The sequence below is a fragment of the Meleagris gallopavo genome, chromosome 1, assembly GCF_000146605.3.
Source record: "Meleagris gallopavo isolate NT-WF06-2002-E0010 breed Aviagen turkey brand Nicholas breeding stock chromosome 1, Turkey_5.1, whole genome shotgun sequence".
NCBI classification, from domain to species: domain Eukaryota; kingdom Metazoa; phylum Chordata; class Aves; order Galliformes; family Phasianidae; genus Meleagris; species Meleagris gallopavo.
Genome location: NC_015011.2, coordinates 81,936,382 through 81,963,395, shown reverse-complemented (window position 1 = coordinate 81,963,395; position 27,014 = coordinate 81,936,382). Strand labels below are relative to the sequence as shown.

At 40.3% G+C, this 27,014-nt stretch overlaps 1 protein-coding gene and 1 long non-coding RNA gene across 2 annotated transcripts in view; one reads left to right on the top strand and one right to left on the bottom strand.

Annotated features, from left to right (window-relative positions):
- Positions 1–27,014, top strand: part of LOC104913508 — a 116,544-nt gene that overhangs the window by 19,880 nt on the left and 69,650 nt on the right. Inside the window, exon 3 of the long non-coding RNA XR_004161663.1 lies at positions 21,356–21,466. This is a non-coding gene — a long non-coding RNA (uncharacterized LOC104913508). The remainder of the gene's footprint in view (positions 1–21,355; positions 21,467–27,014) is intronic.
- DPT (dermatopontin) overlaps positions 12,768–27,014 on the bottom strand; it is a 27,097-nt gene continuing 12,850 nt past the window's right edge. The window contains exons 3-4 of the mRNA XM_010719895.2: positions 18,200–18,307; positions 12,768–14,142 (exon numbers count right to left, since the gene is read on the bottom strand). Coding sequence (XP_010718197.1) covers positions 14,076–14,142; positions 18,200–18,307 — 175 coding nt within the window. The 3' untranslated portion in view covers positions 12,768–14,075. The remainder of the gene's footprint in view (positions 14,143–18,199; positions 18,308–27,014) is intronic.

Genomic DNA, 27,014 nt, shown 5'->3' with positions numbered 1-27,014 from the left:
AAATTCCTGTCACAGCTTTGGCACTAACTGGATAAATCCTTTCCCTTGGCTTTCAGGAACCATCAAATCAGCCACAGAATAATATTTACCTCTGTTATCTTGGAGTGCTAATAACTGGGAATGCTTTGAGGTTTGTAGGGGAATGGCACCAAATTTATTGAATACAATGTGTGGCATAAAACGCCAGGAGTGTTTTAAAGGGATAGATGAAAAAGGGCCAATTATAGAGCCCTTTGAAGTCCGTGTTAAAGTTTTCTCAGGCTTCTTTGGGATTTTAATCAGACAATCAGTGTGAAAGAAAAAAACCTTATGCAAGGTCATGATCTACTTATTTTATACAAGTAAGCAAGCTGGCAAAGCTATGATGTGATCACCCTTTATGCTGGTTCTCAGAAAAAAGGAAGTTGAGGGAAATGATATTGAGATCCCATTGGTGCTCAGCCAGGTTGGAAGTGAATCTTGGAAACTCTCTGGATTTTTCTGTCCATAGATAATGATCTAGTGATGTGCACACACAAAAAATAGAAAGAACACTCTCTGTGGTTGCCCTGCTCATCAGTTACTCTCACAAATAGCCCCGCCAGCAGCTCAGTGTCACATTACCTGGATTATTGCGAGAGTCAGTGCCCAGCTGAGGAATGTGACACCTTGGGCCATTTCTGTAACGCCGAATCACATGACAGGTGAGCAGGGAACCCATGTACAGTGTAAACAAATCCTTTTGCCATTTTTCCCTACATTGTCAGGCTAGTTCTGATGAAGGAAACATGCAAAGCTGAAGCCAGGGATCAAAGATTGGAGCCTGATGGGATTTTCAGGGGGAGGTACTGCATTGAGGATGCTTTCATCATGTTTTAAGTGAAGACCGAAACTTTTTCCCCACCTTTTCTCTCTCATTTGTTAGATTGCTCCCACACTGTCTTGGCTGTGTGCTGGGGATACCTGTGCTGTGAGGAGAGGGGCTGGTTGATGCCACAGTGTGTAGCATGGCACCAGGAGCTGTGGTCTGCATGCAAATCACTGTGCGGGTCCTGATCAAGTTACAGTGTCTTGGTTTCTCATCAGTGGGTGATGCATTATCAAGGATGCTGGGTTCACCTGGTGCTTCCCAAAGGAGTAGGTAGTTGTCTGCACTGCCGCCTCCACACAACTTTTATCTGGGAGCCAATCAGGCAATGGCTGCATAAGGTGATAAGGTGCCTGTGGCTTCTCTTACACTTTTATCACTGTGCACAGCAGCTGGTAATCAGCAGCTTTTCTCTCCTAATGAATTCATGTTAAAGAAGAGCTCATACATCTGTTTCCCATGGTCAAAAAAGAGTGTTTACATTTGGCACCTGTTGATTGTTCAGGATCACTGATTTGCTCAGCAGGGGCGCAGCACCTATTCTATAATGTATTGTACATCTTAAGCAGCCTCCTCTCCATTTACATGCAGCATAGTGTTATACCTGGAAAACTCAACCCGATTTTTAAAAAAGGACATTTCTCCACATTTACTAAGTCTGCTATACTTATCATCAATAAGAATATTTAATAACTAGTTGCACTTTCTCAAGGGGAATATGGAGGAGCATTGCTCCATTGTCAACTGAGTATTTTTCATCCGTGTTTCATAATTTGCTTCACTTTTTTACTTGTGCTTTCTCTGACAAGCATGTAATTAAAGGCAGTGACGTACACATTGTTTTGTGCATAATAAATATATTATTAGCATTTTTTATCAAGTTAAAGGGAGATAATAGAGAAATAATACCTTTGGTTAAGTCGATCTCAGAAGGCAAATAACTCTTACATCTAATATAATTGCCTGTACAGTGAGCATATCATGTCTTCTCTATCATGGTGATACTTTCACGTTAGGGGAAGGTAATGAACAAAAAGAGCAACCGTGCTCTGATGCTGAATTATAGTGAGCGGGAAGTGCTGCTCTGCATGTGTCTACAGTTGTGTCCTCATGCTGCCTCCCTACATCAAGCAAGTGGTCATCTTACCCTCAGTATATGCATATACCAAAATCAAAGCAACACCCTTAAGTTAATACAGCTTTGTATTATGTAGTCGTGCAGACATCAGTCTAAAGCCCACTGGATTCCTGGGGGATCAGTTTGTCCTCTGAGTTCATCTTCATTATCTTGGATAGAGGCAGGAGAATGACTATATCAGAAGTAAGTAGACAAACATAAAGAATTGTGAAAGTTTTCTCTTGTCCACATCTCTTTGAAATACCCCAAGTACCAGCCTTCAGCATGCAAGATATTCAAGCTGTCTGCAGAAACTGTCTGTATGTTGTACTGCTAAGCAACTGAAGTTTTCCTGTTTGCTTCTTTTAGTCTGTGCTAAACCCTCTTTACTGGAAACAGTGGTGAGAGAGTGGAAACAATTTAATAGCATTTGCAAAGCAGGGAATGATACTGTACTAGACTAGACTTGCTGTAAACCCACTAAGCTTCATGGAAAGTGTTGGTTGTGGCTTTGGGACCTTGGCTCTGGTGTTGAGAAATATGCCTTTAATAGTTCAAAAATGAGGCAATTTCTGCCCTGGTGAGGATTTTATGTAGAGAATTCCCTTGGAAGATCGTTCAGTGTCTAATGTACTTAGCCTGCTGTATGAAGACTGCTCAGATCACCATTCTGCACTGTGCTTTCATTTGCTGACTCCTGGACTCAGTCCAGTATCCCTGATGTCCCTCCATTGATTGCGACTGCGACTTGTACTGGATTAAGCTAAGCAGTCATCCAAGCATATTCATTTCATGGCTGTTTGTGGGCTATATTTTGGAGGTTATAAGGGTGCTGACTGTTATAAATATCTTTATAGATCAGCCTTATAAAAATACAGTGCCTTTACTGTGTTCTCATGTCTTTATTATTGTCATTATCAAGTTACTCTTTTGAAAACTTCCATGGTTTAAAAGTGGAAAAAACCTTTCATTACAAAAGCCTAGCAATCTCCTCTATACCATATGATTTAATGTTGAGTCATTAGCTTTGGAGCATTTTGACTCAATTTATTAGCATTTGCCCTAAGCCACTAGCCAATGCCACTTCCAGCAAGTGGGTATTACTTCAAAACATTCTGTACTCAAGAGTTTTTCTAAGCTCTGTAGTTTGTAAAAAGCTCTGCTAAGTAGAACAGTGATTATTCCATGTGTCAGTAGCTATCTATGGAGACAAGCTTTGAGAACATGGAGCTAAAAAGGGTTCACATTTTCTCGGCTGCTGTATCAAGCAGCTTTATGTCAATGTCTTCAAGTTACATCCAGTCTTGACCTTCAGTGTCTGGCCTAGGACTTTCCAGAGTGAGATTTTCAAATGAGCAGTACCAGGATAGTGGGGGCAAATGTCTGATCTGTTTCATATTGGCTACCAGAGAGGATGCACCATTGCACTGTGTTTTTCAGATCCAGTTCCACAAAGAAGCTGGAATGTCCCCATTAGGTGTTTTGCAGCTCCTTTCAACCCACACCCAGCAGCTGTTTCGCTTAGAGGTTTATGATCTCTCTGTGTGTGTAAGTCTTCCTGGAGAACACTGACTAATTTATGCTGCTGAGCACAAACTCAGCTGTTTGATTTCACTTGGCTGAAGCCTTAAAATCCAGCAGGACTCTCAGGCATCCCTCACCTGCAGGACCCCAGTGAGCAGATACTCCCAGCTCATAACGATCTGTTTCAGACTGTGCACCAGACAGCAGTGGTTAAGATTACTCAGGATGTGGGTGAACTAGCTTGTGGTCCCTCTTCTGCCTTCTTTGAAGTAAGAATTTTCCTTTAGATTTTATGCTTAGAAGGCTGGCCTGTCTTCTGGCAAACGAAGCTTGTTTTACTGAAGCTATTGTATCCTCATGAAAAACTTAGTACTGGTTGGAGAAAATAGTTTGCTGCAGTTGAAAAAGTGAGGTGATCGAATTTTTAGCAACCTCTCTCACTGGGGGACTGAGTGAATGGTAACACTGAATAGATTGTTATGAGCTTTCACAAGAAGTTGCTTCCTTCTGAGATGGGTAAAGGTGTCAGAAGCTTTTTTTCTTCCCCTTCACCATATCTGCACTAGTAAGCAATTATAACTAAGCAATTACATCCCATAGCAGCCATGGTTGTGCAGTAATGGAGGCTGATGTGGTACAGGGGAAAGCTTTCCCTTAAATCTCTCAAATCCTATCTTTCTTTCTTGCAAAGTGGGTTTGTACTTAAAATATCTCACTTTCCCTGCTCTCCTTCTCTCTCCATGCCCTTGCTACTCTCTAAAGCACTCTGTTCCCCTCATTTAGGCATGTACTGTCATTGTGCACAGTTCCCAGGAGCTTTCTCTGGATTTCAGTGTTCTTTGGTTGGTTATGCTTTGCAGCTGCACCACCTTTTCTAGCACCATACCACTATTTGAAGAAATCCTTGAGGAGGAAAAAAGGCATCCTTCCTCAATGGACAGACTTTTTTTTCCTCTTCTGAGTAAAAGCAGTGTGCACTTGACCAATGCATCTGTGTGCCAACCTTAGCATTTCTTTACTTCCCTGAGTGAGAGATGCAAGGTAAGCTGGAATGGAACAACAAAAGAAAATACTAATGGTTTATTAGTACTTTTGGAGTGAGACTGGAATCGATTCTTATACCATAAGGAGTCACCTCTGTAAAATGAAGTGAAATTACTTGGTAATAACATAGCAATCTAAGTGGATCAAAGTGTGCACACTTCCTAAATGCAAATTATATGTCATATTCTAGTATAAAACTGGTAGATCTAGTTGGGGGATATACCTTACACCTCCTTGGCTTGGTGTCTATTAGCCACTTTCATAGAATCACAGAATATCCTGAGACACACAAGGATCACTAAGTCCAACTCCTGACTTCACACAGCACCACCCAAAAATCAGAGCGTATCTTTGAGAATGTTGTCCAGATGCTTCTTGAACACCAGCCAGCTCGGTGCCATGACTACTTCCTCAGACCTCTTAAAGAACCTTTTCTTTCCTTGCTACAGCAGAGGTGTGTGGTAATGGCTGGGAATAGTGTCCTTAGCACCCTGTGTGTTTCCTGCAGCACGTCAACATTCCACTGTTGTGCAGCTTTAGCAACTCAGAGGCAGTAGAGTAGCCCCTCAGTTTTTCCTGAAAGACTCTAGCTTGGTAAATAGGTATTGGCACAGCTGAAAAAGGTGACACCTGCTTAGACCACTAGTGGACTGTATCTCTTCAGCAGTGATCCCTAAAGGGTGTTGACAGTGAAATCCAGTTTACAGCTAGCTCAGTTGCAACTTCTGTGTGCTGTAACTGGAGTAGCAATGAAGGGTGAAGTGGATTGGGTGTGTTCTGCTGCCTGGATGTGTGGGTAACCTAGCATTGTTTTGTTCACTGTGATGCCTGTGCTATCTGGGAAGCTGCTGTGCTGCTGTACTAGTTCTGGGAAGACCCGTTGGGCATCGGAACCCTGAAGAGCTGGACACACTGCTCTTGACACTGGTACTGTACCAAGCACAAAATGCCAGAGATGGAGCTACTAGTTTCACACTATGATTCATCTAATCTGTTGTATTTAGAGGTATCCCCCTTTCTCATCATAGTGTCTTAGCTCAGTGTTTATATTGAATTTAACTGCATACAATGTCACTGATGACTACTATACTTGATTTACAGAAAGATGAGATGCTAAGAAACACAGGGCATGTTCCATATATCTAAATTACATGCAAAATAGAGTACAGTCTTGGTCAAGTTAACCAAGCTGTCCTGGAATCAGGCAAGCCATATTAACTGAAGAATGCATCTTGATTAATTAGCAGTCAAGTCATGTTGACAGTATTCTTTTGAAAATATGAAATAGCATCTCTGGATGGGTCTTTCAGCAGTACTAGCCTGCTCGAAGCTACAGTGTGATCTCTAGCCTTGTTCTGCTTACTCAGCTCTCTCAAGGAGAGTGGATGACAAAGTAGGAGAACTGGACTAGATCCTCTCAGGTCCCTGGGTAGCACTTCTGCCACTAAACAGTTTTTTCCAGAGAGAAACAGGAGACTGTTCACAATTGGACTGTTCAGAGTGGTTTATGAGAGGATTTTTCAAGAGTCTAAACACATTTCATTACTGGTGTTAATGCTTATTCTCCACGACTCCTTTATCTCTTTTTTCTTTTTTTTTTTCTTTTTTTTTCTTTTTTTCTTTTTTTCTGTGAAACAATGGCTTACATGACTGAAGTCTTTTTGCCTTGCTCAAGTACTGAAGACACAAATTGCAACTTGAACAATCTGTTGGAGCATAGTCCTCTAAACTCTGGGTGTTTGGGTAAGCCTGGGTGGCTTACCAGGCTGCATTGTGTGAAGAGGAATTGTCTTGAGCCACATATAAAATATATAATATAGCTAATGTATCTAAGTAACAAAACCTATTTTATATATTTGTTATTAAAACATAAAAAAGTGGGCAACAAAAACATAGAACTGGAGGATTGGACATGTATACAACAGAATAATCAATTTGTTCTCTCAACTGAAGGACTTAGCATGAATCAGTTAAAGGCCTTTGCCCAGGCAAAGACTGGAAGATGACACAGGCGTTTCTGTGCTGGACTTGCAACATGAAAGTCCCTCAAGAAATAGGCAATTGTGATTATTTTTGTTGGACTTACTTTCAGGTTTTTTTAAACTCTCTTCACACAAACACTCTTAATTCTAAGATTTCAGACCCAGTGATTTCTTAATGCTTTTTGGTTGCTTACTGATGGCAATTATTAATATGGTAGAGGGCATAGAGGGTAAAATGGGCATCTCAAAAGGGCTTGCCAGAGGTCAAGTCAAACTATGTATGCTACATAGATGCTCATGGCATGCAGTGTTGTTCAGGCAGAGCACAGAGGCTGCATGGAGGCATTGGTTCTGCATTTCCTTGGCCCAGAACGAGCTATGCAGCTGCAGGCTTATCTCACACTAAACAGGTAAAGTCCCACTACTGCATCCTGTCTGTAGTAGCCAAGGGACCAAGAGAGAAATTCAGTTTAACGAAGTATTGACTAAAATCATGATGTACATTTCTTTCTTGTAACTCGCAAATGTGTTCTGTGTGAAGTGGTTGGTCTTTCAGTCACTGTTTCAAGTAAATGCCATGGTGGTCTACGCATTTACTGTATCTGTTGAACAGCACTTTATTACTCAAAGCCCTTTTTCTCTTGCCTGTTCTGTTAAATAATGCAGAGAGTAAAAGTGAACGATAGCTCAATTTGTTGGCTTGACTTGATGTTTCTGTGCCTGTGAATGCAATGTTTGCTGTGCTGCAATTTAAGTGCAGAGTGTGCAATGTGTGTGCTGTAATTCCCACCTGCAGTGAAGGCCACCATCAGCCAGAGACATCTGGAAATTGAATAATGTTGGACCACCAAAAGTGCAAAATGCACGTTGTGTTGCTAAAAAGGGTCAGATTTAGCATTTGTAAGTGTGGTAAAGAAGGATGTTTCCATCAGTCTTGTGTCATCTAGTTTTCACCCTGACTGTAGATAAAGAAATTAAGATAGGTAACTTTTTCCAACCCGAAGCACTACATTCAGCAAATAAAATCATTGGAAAAATTTCTTTTTGGTGCAGCAGTCCAGACTGAGAGCTGTAACAATTGCAAACCTGTTACAATTTAATTACCATCTGAGTGCTGATCTCGAATTAAGTTTACAGTCAAGAGTCAATTCCTAGCAGAAAAGCCATAGCAATAGCTTTTGTTAAACCTATGTTGCTTGCCTCAGCCATACAGTTGTTGCTGAATGAGCCAAAGGCACTCAGATTTTCTCCTAGACTCCAAAAAGGTCCATTCAGGTGAGATCAGAAAAAGCTGTGTCTGTTACGGTAGTTAGGAATCTTCACAAGGCCATTTTGTATTTTCACAGGTACCAAATTCACTCTGATTATGTGAAACCAGGATAAACAAGCTAAGAAAGGAACTTTCCTTATAAGATCATGATCCCACCAGTATCAGTGGGCTTTGGAGATGCTTGGCCACAGTGGCAGAGGGGATACTGGTTGTTTGCCTTCCATGTTACAGTATTCTGGCTAAGAGCTAGCAAGGTGAGACCCACATAAGGCCACTGTAGATGCTTTACAAGGTTGTCTTCCATATGAAAACAGAAGAAGGGAATGAGGAGGAAAAATACTGTGAGCTAGCTTGGGCAGAAATCAGTGGATTTAACCATGGCATCTGTTAGATTTCAGTGAAAGATGGAAGCACTTAATTTTGGATGACTTCTGTTGTTATGGCAGTGATTTTGCTGATGAATATATCTGAGACAAAGCTTGTTCGCTTTTAAGATTGGTCCGAAGCCAAACCTGGAATCTTAAGCAACTTCAGACTTGGAAGGATCTTGGACAATATGTGTATTCTAGCTGAAGCAAAACCTTTTATGAAACCTCAAACAACCACAGAAAGCTAGGACTTCAATTCTGGGGCTGGGCCTTATTAATTTGTTGGGGATTTATTTGCTTCTGTTCTTTTGTTCTCTTTTTTCATCTGTGATTTCACCGCCTCCTACTCACACTTCACTGTTAACTCATTGCTTCTGGTCTCATCTCTCTGTTTCCTTTGGTCAAGAGTTCAGAGCTTCCAACTCAGATTAAAAGAATTATATCAATATTATCAGTTGGACCAGATTCAACAGGCAAATCCTCTTCTTTTCAAGGATAGTATTTGATATACTGTACTAGCTTTTTACCTTGCAAAGTTTCTGTGAGAGCTTTCTCCAAATTCCTGAAATTTTGCTAGTATTAAATTATACTACTCATTGTGTTCCTGAGATAGCGAAGCATGTTTTTCTTGTAAGGAATTACATAATTCTTCAGATGGTAGCATGTCTCACTTGCACTGCTTTCTCTTCAGTTGTTCTCGTTCTCAGTTTTCTCACAAAAAGCACCAATCCTGTTCTGTGCCTGCCTTCTTCTCTTTTCTCCACAACTTGGCCTGATCTATTTAGGACCAGGTTCTGTAGTGTAGTGGCTTGTCTGGCTCAAACAAGGCCTGAAGAATTTGATTCTGCATGTAAACTAAAGCTCACATCACACAAAAATATCATTGTGTCTTTCTGCTTAATGCAATGGGACTTACCATGGACATGGCCTTTATGTGAAGCTCAGGCTTGCAGATTTGCTGTGTAACAGAGCAATGGGGCAAAGCTGTCTTTGGAGTCAGGGGAATAACAGCTATTATAAAGCTGATATACAGGTAGGAAATTTAGAATCCATTCCTACAGCAAAGCTTTTATTTATTCTTTTAAAATAATTTAAAGCTAATTTAAGGCAGAGTCTGTCCTGTTCATCTCTGAGATGAAGTCAGTTAGAATTTTGTATTCTGAGAAAATAAGAGCAGGTACAGTGCTTGGACAGTGCTTGTCCATCCTCTTATATCTTGGAAGACTCTTTGATCGAATCTCTCTAACTCAGACCCAGTTTTTCCAATCTTCCTTGAAGATATGCGCCAGCTAAGCTAAGATCCTGGAAAGTATTTAGATGTCTGGCTCTTGCTTAAGACTGAACTCCGTTGATTTTGGCTGAAATCTGCAAGCATTCCCATTGATTTCAGTATGTAAGACTGAAATCAATGCTGTTCAAATATGCAGCTCTGAAAGACTGAACCAAGACTGCTGGATCTGACCAACAGACACTTGTGCTTGTCTTTAACTTCAAGCACCTGTGCAGCCATAGTGCCTTTTCTAAACTTCTCAGTGTGTAGATCCGGATTACTCTGAAGTGCATCAACTGCACATGCACCAGTACCCTGAAATAATGAGGAACAAGGCAGCAGTCCATTGCAAAACTACCCTATCTTGAAAAGTAAGTCTCAGCACAAGCAGTGTTTTACCATTGGTAAAGTGTCGTCAGCAAAAGTCCTGTGGCCTGTGGTTCATGACAACAGCTCTGGAACTGAGTGCCACTACTGGGAATGTTATGCTCTGCCTGTAAACAGTACAGCAGCCTTAAAGATGCAGGCCAGTACAGTAACATGTTGCTGATGTGATAAACATGAGTTTGAAATAAAGCTTAAAAACAGAAAATGATTTGGTGGCTTTGTGTCAAGGGTCAAGTCTAGTCAAGTTCTCATAAGTGCCAGCTGGTCTTCTCCCAGGTATTCTTCCTCCGCAGTCTTCAGATTTCCCTTCAGCTGTGTTGGTATCTCTCTGCTTTGGTGCTGCCATGACGTTATGCCAGGCTTATCTTGCATTACAAAATCTCAAACACTGGACTGGAAGAGGTTGAAAGATCTCTCTTGATTTTACAGGAAATGTGCCATGTTTCAATAGCGTTACAGGTTTGCTGTTTCTTTTTTAAATCTGTGCTGTGTTGCTAAGTCTAGTATATTTTATCATTAGTATTATGGTATTTGATGTCCTGCAAAACTTGTGATTAAACAACAAATCTCAGCCATCACTTAAAAAGCACATTTCTAGGCTCAGTGTTGTTGGGAAGTAGCTGGAAAAGACTCTGTTTGAGGTACTTAAAAATACTAAAAGTGAAAAATGTTGAAAAATAATGGAAGCACTTATGTACTCTGAAAACTGAGGAATTTGAAGTTTGCTGCATTTTGCTTTGTGAGTGCAAAGATTACCCTGCTTTAGTTTGTCTAAAAAAATCACTGGCAATGCTGATGGTGTGCTGTCTGCAACTCTGGAAGCATGACTGGGCAGTGCTTAGCCATTACAAAAGAGGGCTTTTCTCTCAGGTGTCTGAACTAAATACAAACTTTTGTTATTTATGAAATGCATAGAAGACTTTGATGATATTTTATTTATTAAATTATTTATTCATTTTTTAAAAAAAGAGTTAATTGGAAGTATTAGACCTATATGGGACATTGGTAATGCAATATCTGCATAGGTTCTCAGATTGGTGTGACTCTTCAGGAATGAGATAAGAGTGCCTCTGTGCCGCAGAACACATCAAGCTGAGGAAGTGCTTTGGGCTTTCTATGCCACCTACCAGCTCCCAGATGAGTTTGGTTTGATTAGTCGTGTTTCTGAGACGGTGGCAGTGTTAGCAAGAGTGGAATATGGTTCCGGTCCTGTAAAGGTGCCCTATAGAGGTTGAAAGTCTCCTTTTCCTAGAATAGTTTTAGGAATGTCAAAGCAGACAGAACCTTGAGAACTTCTGCAAGGCAGGCACATGATTGCCTTGTGTGGAGGATTTCAGGCTAGAACCTTACTAGGTCTGGAGTGATATCTTCCTATACACAGAGTTTACCTAAGCATTAGAGGTGAATGCTACAACAAAGACAATAACTAAGTTTACTTCCTAGCTTTTGCTAACTGGCTGTCCTAGGACTTTACAGGAGGCACACTGTCTCTGTTCTGCTTTTTGTTTTATGATGTGTGATTATTTATTTATTTATTTATTTATTTTGTCCACATTCCATTCCTGCCTTCACTTGAGATACATTTTGTTTCTCACCCACAGCTTTCCACATCTGAGAATTACTTAACTTTCTGAAGAGGAAGTCCTGTGAAATGTATCCCACACAGATGCACTGCTAGGGTGGAGCTGGGAATAGAGCATGGGTGGAAGGATGTGACTGGGACAGATGAGGGAGAAAGGTGGCAAATGAGACAACATGACACTACAGTTTCAGTGGACAAGAGACTAGAGCTGCTTATTCTGTAGCACTATGAATCTGGGACCCCCCAGTGCCCTGAGTTGAAGGATCATGACTGTGGTAACAGTAGACTCCCCGCCAACCCCAAACTTGTGCGGGATTTGCTGCTCCAGGTAGATGCATACAAGTCAATGGAGGCCAATGAGATTCATCCCACAGTACTCAAAGAGCTGGCTAATGTCATTCTGAGACCTCTCTCAACAATTTTTCAATGGTTGTGGGAATCTGTAAAGGTCCCTATCAACTGGAAGCTGGCAAACATTCCAGTTTTTAAGAAGGGCAAGAAAAAAGACTGTGGTAACTACAGGCCTGCCAGTCTCACTTTGGTGCCTGGCAATTTTCTAGGGAAGATTATCTTGGGAGTTTTTGAAAAACAGCTGAAAAACAATGCAGACATTGGTCACAAGGGGAAAGTCCTATTTAATAAACTTAATCTCTTTTTATGACGAGGTTACCCACCTAGTTCACCAAAGGATGCCAGTGGGTGGGATCTTTTTGGATTGAAAGCAGAGCTTTCAGTACTGTTTCTCACAGTATCATATTATCTTTCTGGACAAAATATTTAGCAGAAACTAGAGATAAACAAAATACAAGGAACGTTTGGACAATGTTCTCATACTTTAGGTTTGGATTTGAGGTGGCTGTGTGGAGCCAGGAGTTATACTCGATGGTCCTTATGGGTCCCTTCCAACTCCATGATTCTGTGATTCTAAGCTGATCTTACACTGTCCCGTCAGAGGAGTCCATGAGCCCATGGTGTGCACAGAATTGAGAGCAGCCTAAGTAAAGATTGTAGCAGGAGAAGGATGTACTACATACTACCATCTCTAGGGCATGTGTTCCCACAAATGTGCCTAGATATAGTGCCTGTCCTTTTCCATCAGCTTCCTGGTATGAGTGCCTTCTCCTCTTGTGCTCATCTCTTTGGAGCTCTCATGACTTCCTTTGCGTGTCTACCAGTATCAGCTAACAATCTTCTCCAGCTTCTCTTGTCCTCTTAATTTCTTTTTTATTTTGTTACTTGCTTGTCTCAGCAACTGGCTCTCATGGAAACTCCCTAGTAACCATCACGGTCTCTGAGAATGACAGTTTCTTTGTGTGCAAATGAGTAAGTTGTTGTAGAAAAAGTATAAATGAAAGAAAAACGAGGCTATAGCAATGCCAAATCTATTATTCATTTATTGGACAAGTGTAATTTTAATGCTCACATTTGAGAGTATGCTAGTAAATATGTTAAAAGTGCCTGGAGCATGGAAACTGACTGTCTGACACCACTGTTTCTTATGAAGCTTGTAATCTTAAGTTGATAGCTGGCATTGTCATGGCTCTTGAGCCAGTGCTGCTGAAACTGCTAAGTTTGTCACTGAATTAATGAGCCAAGAAACTGAACCCTAAACTATGTATGTTCCAAAGCAAAAATCCTACCTTGGATCTTCCTGGAAGAGATAACAGTCTTTCTTGTTGGAATACCGCTGTACAGCTGCTGTGCAGCTTTGAAACATGGTCAACTAATTCTTTGCATGAAATGATATATGCAAGTCAGAGGAACTGAGGTCATCCAGATCATTGACTTTATTTGTCTATTCTAAGCCAAGAATATATTACCAAAGGTGGTACAGGCACCCCCAGTGGAAGCCCAGTCCATATGTAAAGTAGACTTCTGACAAATACAGTATGAGTATTTTTTGAGAGAGTGGCTTGGCCTGACCTATTCCTGGGTTTACCCAGAAAAGATCTCCCAATTAGTTATGTCGCTGACAATTTTTAGGACAATATAAATTAGTCTCAGTAAAGCTAGGTTAGGCTTTTGATTTTACTGATGGATCTGCGCTGATTTTAAACAGCTAGTGACATCTTCCAGTTTTAAATATCTGGAATTTCGCCACGGTAGGAAGACATTTGTAGCAATGAAGTTTTGCTGGAGGCTGCAACCCCACATGCATTTTGCTGAAGATCTGCTGGTACTGCTTTCTGCACACTTTTAGCTGCTAAACACTGAGAAGCTAGTAGAGATCACTGGGTTGGTTCCAAGTAGGAAGTAGAAGACAGGAAAGATTACTACTTTCTGGAAAGTTTATAGTATGTTTCCACTTCATTTGGAGTGACTTTGCTGGAAAGCAATTTATATAGAGTTGCTATGTGAAATAAAGTTTTATGTGTTGAGAATGGCTATATATGGATATATATATAAAAGGAAATTAACATTAACATGTGTGTGTCCTAAGCAGTATTAGTTGGGGGATACAACTGTCAGTGCAGCTCAAAGGAATCCTCCAAAACTTCTGCTGCGAGCATTGGACTGGCAATTTATTGAATAGCTCCAGAGGGAAGAATTGTATTATTCAGCAGACAGCTGATGAGTCTTGCTACATTTTTTGTGAGCCTAATTGCCTTTCACCCATAATCACTGACTCTCATCACATCTTGTCCATCCTCAAGCTTTCCAATTTGGGTATATACTTAATATTTTTAAACATTTTGGAATGGGCAGTCGTACTCTGTCATCCTGCAGACAATGAATTTCCACTGACGATCCCTGCATGAGAGAAGAGACAACAGATGTGAGTTGGCAGTGGCAACTGCAGAGTATAACACTGTATGAGTAAGAACAACTTTACACAAGGTATTGTGGCAACAAAAACATTTATCTACTGTTAGCTGTCTTCTGAGTGCTTCGTGTTTTTATAGAGTAGAAGAAAATTGAATATGACTCCTAGTTACAAATCTTTCCCACTCCTCTACAAAATAAGAAAATCAGCTCTCTGAATAATCATAGAATCATTAAGGTTTGAAAAACCACTGAGATCATCTAGTCCAATCAGGTCTCTGAATATCCTTCAAAAGACAATGATTATTGATAATGATCAGTTTAAATTAACTTTAAATCAGTGTTCAAGTGGAAAAGGATGGTTCTGTCAGAAGTTATTGAAGTATGATCCATTGCTCCAGAGTCTGAATGAAGTAAAACATGTGAGTTTCAAGCCATCTCTAAGAGGAAAGTTGTACACTCTGTATTTCTTTTTCTCTTTCTCTCTTCTTCTCCTTCTCTCTTTCTATCTTTCATGTCTCCTAGCTAGTGATCTACGTGGAAGATAGGAAGGAATCAATAGCAAGAGAAAAACTTTCTTCTTATTCTTGATCTCCACAAGTCACATGTGAGACAGAAAACATTTACAAGTGTAAAATGAACTTTTACTGGTTTGTGAGTAATTTAATGTCTATTTTTGCTCAGTGGAATGATAGAATATCTAACAACAATTGTTAGAAGCATGGCTAGCACAGGAGGATTCAACAGTGGAGGCCAATGATTTAGTACCCAATAACAGGCTGCAAATTTCCACCTTAGCTTATTATTCATTATATTTCTCTTGACAAAAAGGCATGAGTTCAGAGGGTCAAATACTACCCTGCTGTGGAGCATACAGAGTGCAAATGGTCAATTTAGGCTGCTTAGTACAGTCTTATAAGGGCATTTTGATCTAAAGCACAGTCCTTAAAAATAGCAGCAGCAACTGGTAATGGGTTTGTACCAAAAGGTTTCTGAATGTTTGGGTTCTGCTAGTGGTGGTCTCATAAACCTGACACGTGGAATGGGCAGTGCTGCCAGAGGGGTTCAACAGAAGCTTTCTTTACAAGAGCCCCGCACAGATCCAGCTTTCTGGTGGCCAGCTCCGATTGGTGAGGAGACTGGTGAAGAACGTGTTGCTACTCAGTGATCTGCAGAGACACAAGGCCAGATGTTAAAAAGGCTGCTGTTCAGTGGTTCCATTGCCTGGGTGAGTGTGTCCTGCAATAGGATTCATTTGGCTCTTCAGCTGTATGTGGGCATAAAGCCTCTCATTTCGGCTTTCACTTGCTCAGATTGAAAATTTTACTATGCTGATTCAGAGATTAATGCTGAGTGCCATTTGGAATTGGGTTTGTCTCATACTCATCAGCAAGTCTGTATTTACTTGTTGAGTGCTTTTTTGTTTGTTTGTTTGAAGGTCTTTTCTTGATAGATTTTTTTTTTTTTCATAAGACTTACCAATGCTTACTTTAGTATTAAAAAAAAAAAAAAAATTAGGTTCATTTTCATCAAATGAAAATTAGTTTTCATTTGGATTGTTTGCGTGCTTTTCAAAAACACAGCTCTTTTGGTCACTGAGTTACCCAGAGAGACAAAAACAGAAAAGATAACCTATGGATTAATAGGATTTTATGGATCATAATGATGGTCTGCTAAAGTAGCACCTATTGTCAGAGAGACTTTTAGCTCAAAAGTAGAGGTATAGTCATTGTTTCTTAAAAAAAAAAACAACACACATATATATACAAATATATATATGTATAAGTACCTGCTGTTTGAAGTTATGAGGAAAGCTTACACTAAAATATCTTCAAAGGTGTTTTTTGTTGCTTCTTGTTAGCTCAAGAACATTGCCTGAAAGGGGGTAAATAGCATGAGCACAACTTTAATGTTCCTGAAGATAAAAATCTCAAAATTTAACAGTGTGCTTACACTGACAAGCTGCACGTGTCTGCTTCTGACAGGCTGTGACTGGGAGAAGCTTTCTTCTGTTGTTCCTATTCTGCCTTACTCACTTGTAAATAACTATGGGACGACAAACTTTGCTGAGCTTTGAGAGAGTCACCCATGAGAGCCACTAGGTGAATGTGAACTGCAAACTGATACAGCAGGACTAGGCAGAACAAGTTGGTTTTAGGCATTCTGAGAGCTCTGAGAGCACATTACCTTAAAAAAAACCTTCCTAAATTGCATTTGTAAAATGTGTTTTTTACAGTTTTCACTTGCTATTCTTGCAGGTTCTTCTCTACTGTCACCACAGTGGCAGAACAGAGGTGCTGGTGGCTTTTCCCTTTTTCAGGTCTTGTGGTCCCACAACCTGTGGAGACCTGTCTCCTCCTGACATTCCTGTGGTGCTGCCTCTGCTCTTGGTCAGTCCCACACTACCAGCCCACAGAATTTAGCCTTCAAAAGTCACAAGCAGAAATCCGCCCAGAGGCATAGGTTCCCTCAGCTGCTCTTTTCCAACTTTGTCTTTGTGACTCCTGATGTTGCCCTCATCCCCAGTTGAGGGTGGCTGGAATCCAGTTACTGGAGAGCACACTGTGTTATCTGTCCTGCTCTCTACAAGGGCACTGGGAAACGAGGATTAAGAATAGCACTGGGAAATATTTATGAGAAAAAAAAACAACTCAAAAAGAAACAGAAAAACAGAGTAAAGGTGTCTCTTGCAGTCTTATAACTCTTTTATCTAAAAGCATGCAGAGATACTTTTATGTCAACTAACTGTGAAAGTTACTCTTCTACTTGTAAGAATAGATTACAGACACAGGTTCAACTTGCTAATAAATAGGGCAACAAATGTTAGTCTGCAAAGTATGGCTATGGATCTGGAGCAGTTTGATGGTGTGTTATCGTTTCTGGAAAGGCTTTCTTATTATAGGAAATCTTTTGGCTCAGGGGATCTCTGGGAAGAACTCTGTCAAGCTGAAAGCATCCCAGTGACAAAAGCATCTTGGCTCCTCTGGGTGTAATTAGAGACAGCCTGAAATGTCGGTTTGTTTGAATTCCTGTTTTTTTTTTTTCTCTCTCTGCTCCTTCAGCTAGGCTTGGCAACAATGGGCCAGGGCAGTGTGCCTTGTCTTGTGTCTGTGTTGTGTAGGATAGCAAATACTTTAATATGTTGGAATTAAGTAAGAGGACTGGACCAGTTAAAAACCAACAGCAGAGAAATATCTCAAAGAACTGATGAATTAAAGATCAGCTTGAGATGAAGGAATCAAGAGCAGTCTTCCACAGTCAGATTTCTGTGACTGCTTACACTCACTAAACCCAAACGGCACTGTCGAGTTTATGTTTGGTCCAAATTCTAAAACTTTGTAATTGTACAAATTACATTAAATTGAGGGAGGGAGGTATTTTTTTAACTGAGCAGGGCAATTATGTGTCCATTTGCATGACTGTAGCATCACTAGCCTTGCTCAAGAGGAATAGTACATGACAAGTAACGGCCAGATCTGATCAAGGAAAATTAGTAAAGTCATTTTCTGGAAGGGGATTCACGTGTACCACATTGACAATAGTTCCTGGTGTGGGCTCATATCTGCTAGAAGCGTGTTGCAGTGGATAGGGCAAGTTACAGCATTCGCATTGCTGTTTGTTTGATCTCTTTGCATGCTGGCAGATTCTCTGCTTCTCTTCAAAGAAGGGTGGGCCAAAATGAGTCCCTCATCTGCTGAAAGGCAAGGCTTTTCCAGTCTGAGGATTTACTGGGCTAAAATAGATTCTAGCTTGAAATAGGTAAGTAACAATTTTGAAGATGTGTTGCACTTTGCAGAGCTCAGATGTAACCATTACCATATATTTCACTACTCAAATGGACAAGACAGATGATCCCTTGTGCATGAAGGTCCTCTTCTCCTGATACACAGCCCTGGACAGTTAGCCACACGCACTGTGGACTTTGGTCCTCAAAACTGAGTGTCACAGCAGATGATGTGTAGCCATGTACTGTCTATGGGAAGTAAGAAAGGAAGATCTGTCACTTCCTTCTTTTTTTTCCTAGTGAAATAGATGAAAAACAAACCTGTCCACAGCAGAGAAAGTTGTTGTTGCCCCACGGATGTAGTAGTCGTAAGTGTACATCATCATGTCCATATCTTCTCCATAGTGCCCCGGGTATTCTGTTGTTAACCTTTATGTGAAGGAAAAAGAGAATAAAACAATTCACCATCTTACAGAAAAGTCCAGTTGACTGAATACAACTCAAGTAGATTATTTTCCAGTTTCTTTGAACGCTTTTGTTTCTTAATAGCACTACATGATGCAGTTTTACTTGTAAGGCTGCTTTTCTCTTCTACACAGTTGATTCTTGTAGCTTTCTGAACAAATGTACTAGAAGATTATAATTGTTTAGAGCAGCTTGGAATATTGTTTGTATATATACATACATACATACATACATACATACATATATATATATATATGTGTGTGTGTAGCTGTAGGATAGAAGCAGCCCTAGCAAGAATTTAAAGCTTGTCTACTAATTAGATTTTTACTGCAGGGATTTTCCTTTTATCAGTCTCCTTGGGTTGCTGCTGTAATGTTCTATAAATGTTGCCAGGCCAAACAACTATAAGCATTTATCCATTTTTGAATTATAGTAAAGAAATACAGCAATTAATCCATTCTTCTTTGTTCTTTCAATTTTCTGCCTATCTTGTGATGTAAAAATATTGACCTGGACAGCATTTGCTCAGTGTGTTTTCTCTTAGAAGCTCAAAGTGCTTACGCACTTATTAAACAAGTTATGATTGCTGCTTCCTTGGGAAATGCAAAAGTAATTCTGCACTTGATTTTACAGACATGTTACACATTAATGAACAGATGCTGGGAGGGACTGGGACCTCGACCAGTAATTTATGCCAACATTATGTTAGAGATCAGGAATGGAAACCAGGTGCTCAATCTTCTCCTACATTACACCATTTAATGTGAGAGTTGGTGGTGGTGTTGGATCAGCTTTGCTCTGGAATGGAACAGGAAGAATCAGGTCCCCTGTAACGCAGTCTCCTTTGAAATGGCTGGCTGCACTTCTGTGAAGACTGAAAGATTTAAGATTCCTGTACAGAAATCCTGACAGCCAGTTTTCTGACTTCATTCATCCCAGCAGCAGTATATTAGAACAATGCTTGAAGGTGAACCTAGTGCAACCCAGCCAAACAGTCATTCGTGTTTTCATATTGTTAAATCAGCAGAATATGAGCACAAGCTTAAATAGTTTACTCCCTAGGAATATGATTATTGGGATGATTTTAATTTTTTAAAATTAGGTGCTTTGCTGGTATTTGGGACCCAAACCACTAACTGTTGGAATTCTCAGAAATTGAAAGTTTACCTGAAAAGTGAGTGACTTTGGAAGATATTCTATCAGATTGCATTTTCCTAGACATACTTGTAATAACAAAAAAATTTCTCTGAAATTGCCATCTCTCTGTGTATTTTAAATGTATTTTTGATCACTTTGTTTTCCCCTGTCTTATGCTGTTTAAATCTTCGCAAAGTAGAATTGACTGAATTCTGGGTCATTTTCAGCTTTTCAAAATGGAAGAAAATCATAACATCATTCCTAACAATTCACTATTCCTTACCAAATGAAAAATCGGACTAAATGTCAAACTCTGGTATATCCATACAAGGCCTTTAGTTTCAACAGTCAACTTCTTTGAACTTTCTCTTGCCTCCTGCCCTTTGGCCATGACAGCCATCAATGAAAGTACAGGCTGTGGTACAAGAACACCAAGCGTGTGTGGGAAGCAGATCAGGGCTGGACATGGCGTTCGTTGTCAAAGCTGTGACCAAGGGGCTGGAGATTTGTGGAGCCTATGCAGCATTGTGCTGTTGATAGGAAATGAGCTGCAGTATTTCACAGGTCATGGAGGCAGCTACTGCAGTCTGAGAGAAATCAAAGAAAATGTGTATGCCAGCAATTTTTAGGACAGATGAATAGATAGAGTCATCAGTAGGCTCTGCAGGTGGGAAAATCAGAGCTGCAATATTCAGTCCAGCTCCCATGAAAGTCTGAAATGAGATCACTGTGGATTTTAGGGGAAATGACTCAAATGTGGACAAAGAATAATTACAAAATATTACAAAACTGTTTATCATGGCTTCTCACCACTTAGCTGGTAGTTTTTTCCTAGACTAAAGATTGTCACCTTAATGTGTTTCCAAATTATGGCAAACATAATTAATCCACTGTTTTGACTGAAGGCTGATTCTGTCAGCTGACAGAATCATTTTAGCTTTCAGGACATTTCCTCTCATGCTCCCGTGTGTTTGTATTTGTCAAGGTCAGACAGTTTACAGCACAGATTTGAATACTTTTTTTTTTTACCTAGACAGTCTGTGACTTGAATCTCTGATACACCTTCCCAGCCCCATTAAAGAACCTTAACCTGAGTATAAGCCAATCCTTTGGTATAGCCAGCTTGTCAGTAACTTCCATTTGTCCAACAGCTGCTTTTGGGGCTCTGCACTCCATGTCTAGAATGCATGTCTCTAATGCAATTCACAAAGCCTGACCTTTGCTACCCATATTTTGTTCAGTGTATTTCTTTGCATGAGTGAAGCTATGAGTCTGAATCTGGGAACTCAAGCATGTTTCTGGATCCATAATCAAAGAACAAGAAACAGGGACTTCAACTATACTAGTAAATTTAACAGTATTAGAGAATGATTCTGAGCACTGTAATTTGATTGACTAGGCTTGTAAATTCCAAGAACAATCTCTGGGGTTCCTAGATTTTGACTGGGATAGAGTTAATCTTTTTCCTAGTAGCTCAGTGCATTTAGATTTGATAATAATGCTGGATGAGAATAATGTTAATAGCACACCAATGTTTTAGTTGTTGCAGAGCAGTGCTTACACACTTCTAGTTTTTCATGCTGCCCTACCAGTGAGGAGCTTGGAGTGCAGAAGGAGCTGGGAGGGGACTGAACCAGGACAACTGACCTACATGGCCAAAGGGATGCCCCACACCATGTGGCATCGTGCTGAACAATAAAACTGGGGGAGCTGCCTGGAAGAGGAGTAGGGAGGGGCTGCCACTGCTCAGAGACTGGCTGGGCATTGGTCAGCAGATGGTGAAGAAGTGCATTGTGCATCACTTTTTTGTGTATTCTTTTGGTTGTTACTGTTATTTGGCTTTTTTAAAAAAGTCTTCTTTTTTTTTTCTTGTAGAACTGTCTTTATCTCAATCAGTGAGCACCAACTAATACAGTCTCAGTGGATGCTGTTTGGGACCTGTGAGATACCATTCCTAAAAGGCAGATGTGGACACTGTATTTAGGGGTAAGAAAGTTCAGTAATGTAACTGCTTGCCTATACTAGAGGAGATCCTCCATATATAGTTTACTAATTTGTAGCCTGAGTGCCTGAGAGTGCATCCTCAAAGCTTCGTGGGTCATAGCAGATTTTTAAAATACAACATAAGAACTAGATATGGACTAGGATTTCATTTCACATTACTCCATCAATTTCAGAGTTTTGGGCTTGTTTGGGCTATTATTTTGAGAAGAAACTAAGATGTGTGTTTATATATGTTCTACCAAATTTGTTTTATAACATCTGTTTGGCATTCAGCAAGGAAAATGTTCTGTAATCTTGACCAGCAGTATGTGCTGGGCAGACCAGACTCTGAAAAACACAAGGTTAAAAAGCTACTTCAGCTCTACTCAGAGGCAGAAATTAATAACTGAGAGTCATTCCTTTTAACTTGTTTAATTATCTTTCCATTTTAAATCTGATGACAAACTGGTGAATTACTGTGAAGTGTCTTACAAACCTTTTACAGAAGCAGTCAGTGTTATTCTGAAGTACATGGGTACAGCAGGGAGGCTTTCCTCTCTTTTCTTTGTTCCTATTACCTTTTCCCCCTTCCTCTATTGTAACAGCTTCACACCTCTGTTGAGCCACTCACAGCAACTCTACTATGATAAATTCAAAAAGCAAGTTTGTAGTTACAAAATAATAATAATAATAAGAGGACTTGAACTGTTCTGAAGATTTTCTTGTTGCATGGATAGATGCCTACTAACTCCATTTCTGGAGGGAAAAATTAGTGCCATGAAAGCAAAATTCAAGTTAACTTGTGTCTGTCTGGTTTGTCTGATTCTTTTGACTTTGATGTTTTCTGTACTCATTTATGGAATTATTCCCTTAAGCCAGTGTAACTCAAGGTCATCTGGATAGTGCAGTATCCTTTGGAGGGAAATTGCAATTCGTTATCCACACAGCAGGGCTCTGCTGAGTAACCCAGCCCTTCTCTATTTTCCCCGTTTTTCACAGAATCATAGAATCCTTTGAGTTGGAAGGGACCTTTAAAGGTAATCTAGTTCAACTCCCCTGCAATGAACAGGGATATCCACAGCTAGATCAGGTTGCCCAGGACCTGACCCAGGCTTGCTTTGAAAGTCTCCAGGGCATCCAGCACATCTCTGGGCAACCTGTTCCAGTGCCTCACCAGCCTCACTGTAATAGACTTCTTCCTTATATCCAACCTAAATCTACCCTCTTTAAGCTTGAAACCATATCTCCTCATTCTGTCACCGCAGACCTTGCTAAAGAGTCTGTCCCTTTTCTGTAGCTCCCCTTTAGATACTGAAAGGCTGCTATCAGGTCACGTTGGAGCCTTCTCTTCTCCAGGCTGAGCAGCCCCAGCTCTCTCAACCTATCTTTGTAGGAGAGGTGTTCCATCCTTTGGATCATTTTTGTGACCCTCCTCTGGATGTGCTCCAACAGGTCTGTGTCTCTTTTTGAAATCTTACAAAATTTATCTCCCCTGAGAGATCATAATCTAGTTTTTAATGCATGGGTATATTTTATACTTGATTTCTTTGTCTTGAGAGGGAGAATTAGTTCACAAACATGGTAACATTTGCGAGCCACACATGGCAATTTATGGTTTATACATGAGAGGATTCAAGAATCAAGGAAGAGGTACCTTTTCCCCTTTTGGGAAGCTTTGTCTGCCAAAGAAGTCTGGAAGAGCAAGGACCAGGCCTTCCTGTGAACAATCAGCAGCAGCCTGCATGAGGGCCCTATAACCACTTCTAGCATTGATCTCCTAGCAAAAAAAAAAAAAAAAAAAGGAACTAGGGAAACACAAAGTAGCCTGGGAATTGCCAAGTGCTGAGACAAAGCTGCTACTGCTGTTCGGGTTGATCTGAGGCCTCTATGACCAAATGGTGTGCTTGTGGTGCCTTAGAGGGTACGTGAAGGAAAACACTAGGATAGAGACTTGCAAAGCAGCTGTGAGAAGACCTGTGTTGTGTTAGTTTGGTGCCAAGCAAACCCCGCAGAACAAGATCAGTGCAGAAGCTTGCAAATTGAAGTCAATGAGATTGTTTCCTAAAACCACATATGCACAAAAGGTCTTAAGTTTGGGGAGGGAATTGTAGGGGAACAAACAATCACCGTTAGCAAGTAGTTTATTTTCAGTCTATATCATCCTTTTGCAAGAATTGATACAGGGAAAGAAAAGGAATTTTGCTTTTCCATGACCATGGCGCTGACAGGTCAAGAGTGTTAGGGCAACAGGACGAGAGGCGATGGCTTTAAACTGGAAGAGTGCAGATTTAGTCTAGATATTAGGAAGAAATTCTTTACTGTGAGGGAGGTGAGGCACTGGAACAAGTTTCCCAGAGAGGCTGTGAATGCCCCCTCCCTGGAGGCATTCAAGGCCAAGCAGGATGGGGCTGTGAGCAACCTGGTCTACAGGGAGGTATCCCTGCCTATAGCACGGGGTTGGAACTACATGATCTTAAAGGTCCTTTCCAACTCAAATCATTCTATGATTCTGCTTTGCAAATCCACTTCAATAGTATTCATTGTAAAATGTTTGAATGCAAGACCCCTGAAGCAGTTATGGCACTGTTGAGAGCAGAAAACAGAAGTTCTACATTAAAAGCTGGGAAATAAAAGCTTCTGTAAATGGATGTAAGTGATGCAATGTATGTACGGGGGAAGGCAAGAAAACCTGTCAGGAAAGTGTTGGTATAGGTTGGTATCTCTTTAGACTGGTTTGCACACCCCACACCCGTACCCAAGTTTTTCTGATATGCTTTACTATGATCCTGTAAATCTTGCTTAAAGCAGGGAAAAACAAACAAACAAACAAACAAACAAAACCAAAAAAATAAAGGCAGGATCTGTTACAGGATTACTGTTGTTTATTTTCCATGGTGAGGAATTACTGTGTTAGGGATTAATAGAAAACAGGGTTATTCAGTTAGTACTGAGAAGAATGTGCTAAGCTAGAGTGATCCTTAGCACTCTTTTAACAATTGACTTCAGAGATAGTTACCATGAATCTGTTTTTTGCTGATAAGAAAATCTAGTCACACTGAGGCCTCTGTACTGTTGTATGTGCCTCCCTTTACGGAAATAAGTGGGAACTGTGGACATGCCTTGCCTTCGGATATGAATTGGACAAAAGAAATGAGTCATTTAAAATATCAAAGACAGTCAGTGGTAGAGCTCATGGTTTCCTGCTCGAGCTGTTGAATATAGTTATTCCCTGCTAGTAAGTACATTGTTAGGGAGTGCATTGTCCTTTTCTCTTCTTGTGCAACTGCAACACTAACAAGATGAATGACTGCTCTTTAACCCTCTTTTTCCTCTTTCTTGCTGAACTCTCCCAACAAAGCTACAGCCAAAAGAAGGAGCTCTTTCATTTCAATAGGGAAGCACAAGCTTTAACATTAGTTTTCTGACTTTTGAGGACAAGGAACATCCCATGAATAGCCATACCTTTTCAGATGTTACTTAGATGTGGTTCAAGAAAATGGTTTTCCCCAAGAAGAATTGTTTCAAGGAGCATGAGCCAGCATTCCACATTCAGTGGCACAGAAATTATATAACTCTTCAGTCAATCTCAATTTTTCCTCCAGCTGGAGGACAGTGGGCATCCCCTTTTAAAAAGCATGCTGTGCTGAAAAGTCAGAGAAGGTCTTGAGAAACTGTCTACAGAAATCCTTGTTGATGTGTCCTGTGTAGAGTCCAGATTGTTAGGCTGCCAGAGAAGTAGAGATGTCCTGGAGTTACTCTAGAGATGAGCTGTTTTCTCACAGCCATGTCATGTTCATTTCTGGATTTCAGATTCCAGTGCTTCTCAGGACATACTCTGAAATCATTGCTTTACCTAGGCATGTTACTGCCTTTTCGTTTCACTCTGTTGTGGTGAAAACCATACATTCTCAGAAGAGTGAGGAGCCTTGAAGCCAGCTCAGTGGTACCACAGTTCTTGGAGGTCCACAGAAACTAGTGCTCAGGGCACCTTCTGCCCATTTCTCAAGAAAAATGTGTTTGAAATAACATTAGCCAGCTTCTTCTGTGATACCTGTGGAAGGTGTCACTGGAGGTTGAACTGGAAGGTTTGTATTTGCTGGGGTGACAATAAAGTCGGTAAAAAGGAATGGAGGGGAATTGAGTTGTCCAGAGGCATAATTTTCTGCCACGTGTATTCTGACTTCACCTCCTAGTTTTATATCTCTGGTGTTGGTAAGCCTGCTTAGGATCTTATCAGTTTGAAAATGGCTTTGGGAGCTGGTTGAGTCAAGAAAACAAATAAGTTCTTTAATCCTCACAGCTCTTGGAAAATGTAATTGTTTGCCTGGACAACGTCACTGTGACAGCTAGCAGCCGCAGCTCCAGACAGACCTTCTGGCACATGCGCTGCTGGTTGTTTGGAGAGGGAAAACAGTCATAAACAATCTGTGCAGACTTGGGGTTTTTCTGTGACATGTGTTTTCTTTTGAGAGTATGGAGTCAAGCTTTCAATTTCCTGGCAAAGAGAAAAATCTGAGGTCTAGTGGGACGATTTAATAATGTTGTCTCTGTATCTGCAATGGATTTGCTTCCTTTGTGGTCTCAATAAGCATACAATTTATTTTACTGTGGTAAAATTCCCCAGACAGGTAAAATAATTGGACCTTTTCTGCCTCCTGTGGGGAATGTTGATTATTTTCAGTATGGTAAAAATGTGCAGAATCTGTTGCAAGGCTTAGCACGATGGGGAAGGAAAGAAAGCAGTTGTAGAAAAAAAATAGCAAGTGCAAAACTATGAGACTAGTATATTTATTTGCAGTATGTGCTTACTATGCAGGTAAACTGGGAATTAATGGTGAGAAGGTGAACTGTGAAACAGAAGTGCTGGGCTATTAAGCATAGAGGTATAGATGCTACCAAGTAAACTAAGGAAACTGATAAAGTGCATTTCAGTCTGCTTGGTGGAGTTATAAAGTAGTATTTCAATAACTGTCAGTGGGACTCAAGACTCAAAGAAGATTCCAGCTGTAAAAAGTGGATCAATTTCTAACAAACCATTTGTATGGCTCATATTCATGAGGAAACACTCTCTTTTTCACTGGAGAGAACAGCTCATTTAAGGACAAATAGTCCTGAAGAAGAGCCAAGAGAAACCATACATGAGGATCAGCTGTACTACTGCTTATATATATTTGCCAGAGAGACAGCTGGAAGAAAAAGAAATCAAATACCAAGGTGAGAACTAATTTAAACCAAGGAGTTTCATTATATCTTGATATTTCAGTTTTCCTAAGATATGCCTTTCTGCCTATAGCTGGTTTCACTGCAAGTTAAAATTCAAGACTCCTAAGAAATTATGCTGTGTGGTTGTTTTTGTTTTTTTGTTTTTTTTTAATATGGATTTTCCTATGCAAAAACACATGATCCATGAGGTACTAGAGTCATTACATATTTTCCACATAGTTCTGTACTGATAGATGCTTTGCTTGTAATTAATCTGCTTCCACCAATAAGTAGGAGTCAGCAAGACTTGATTAGCCGTTTCTCCACAGCTGTTTTGTTTTTTTTTTTT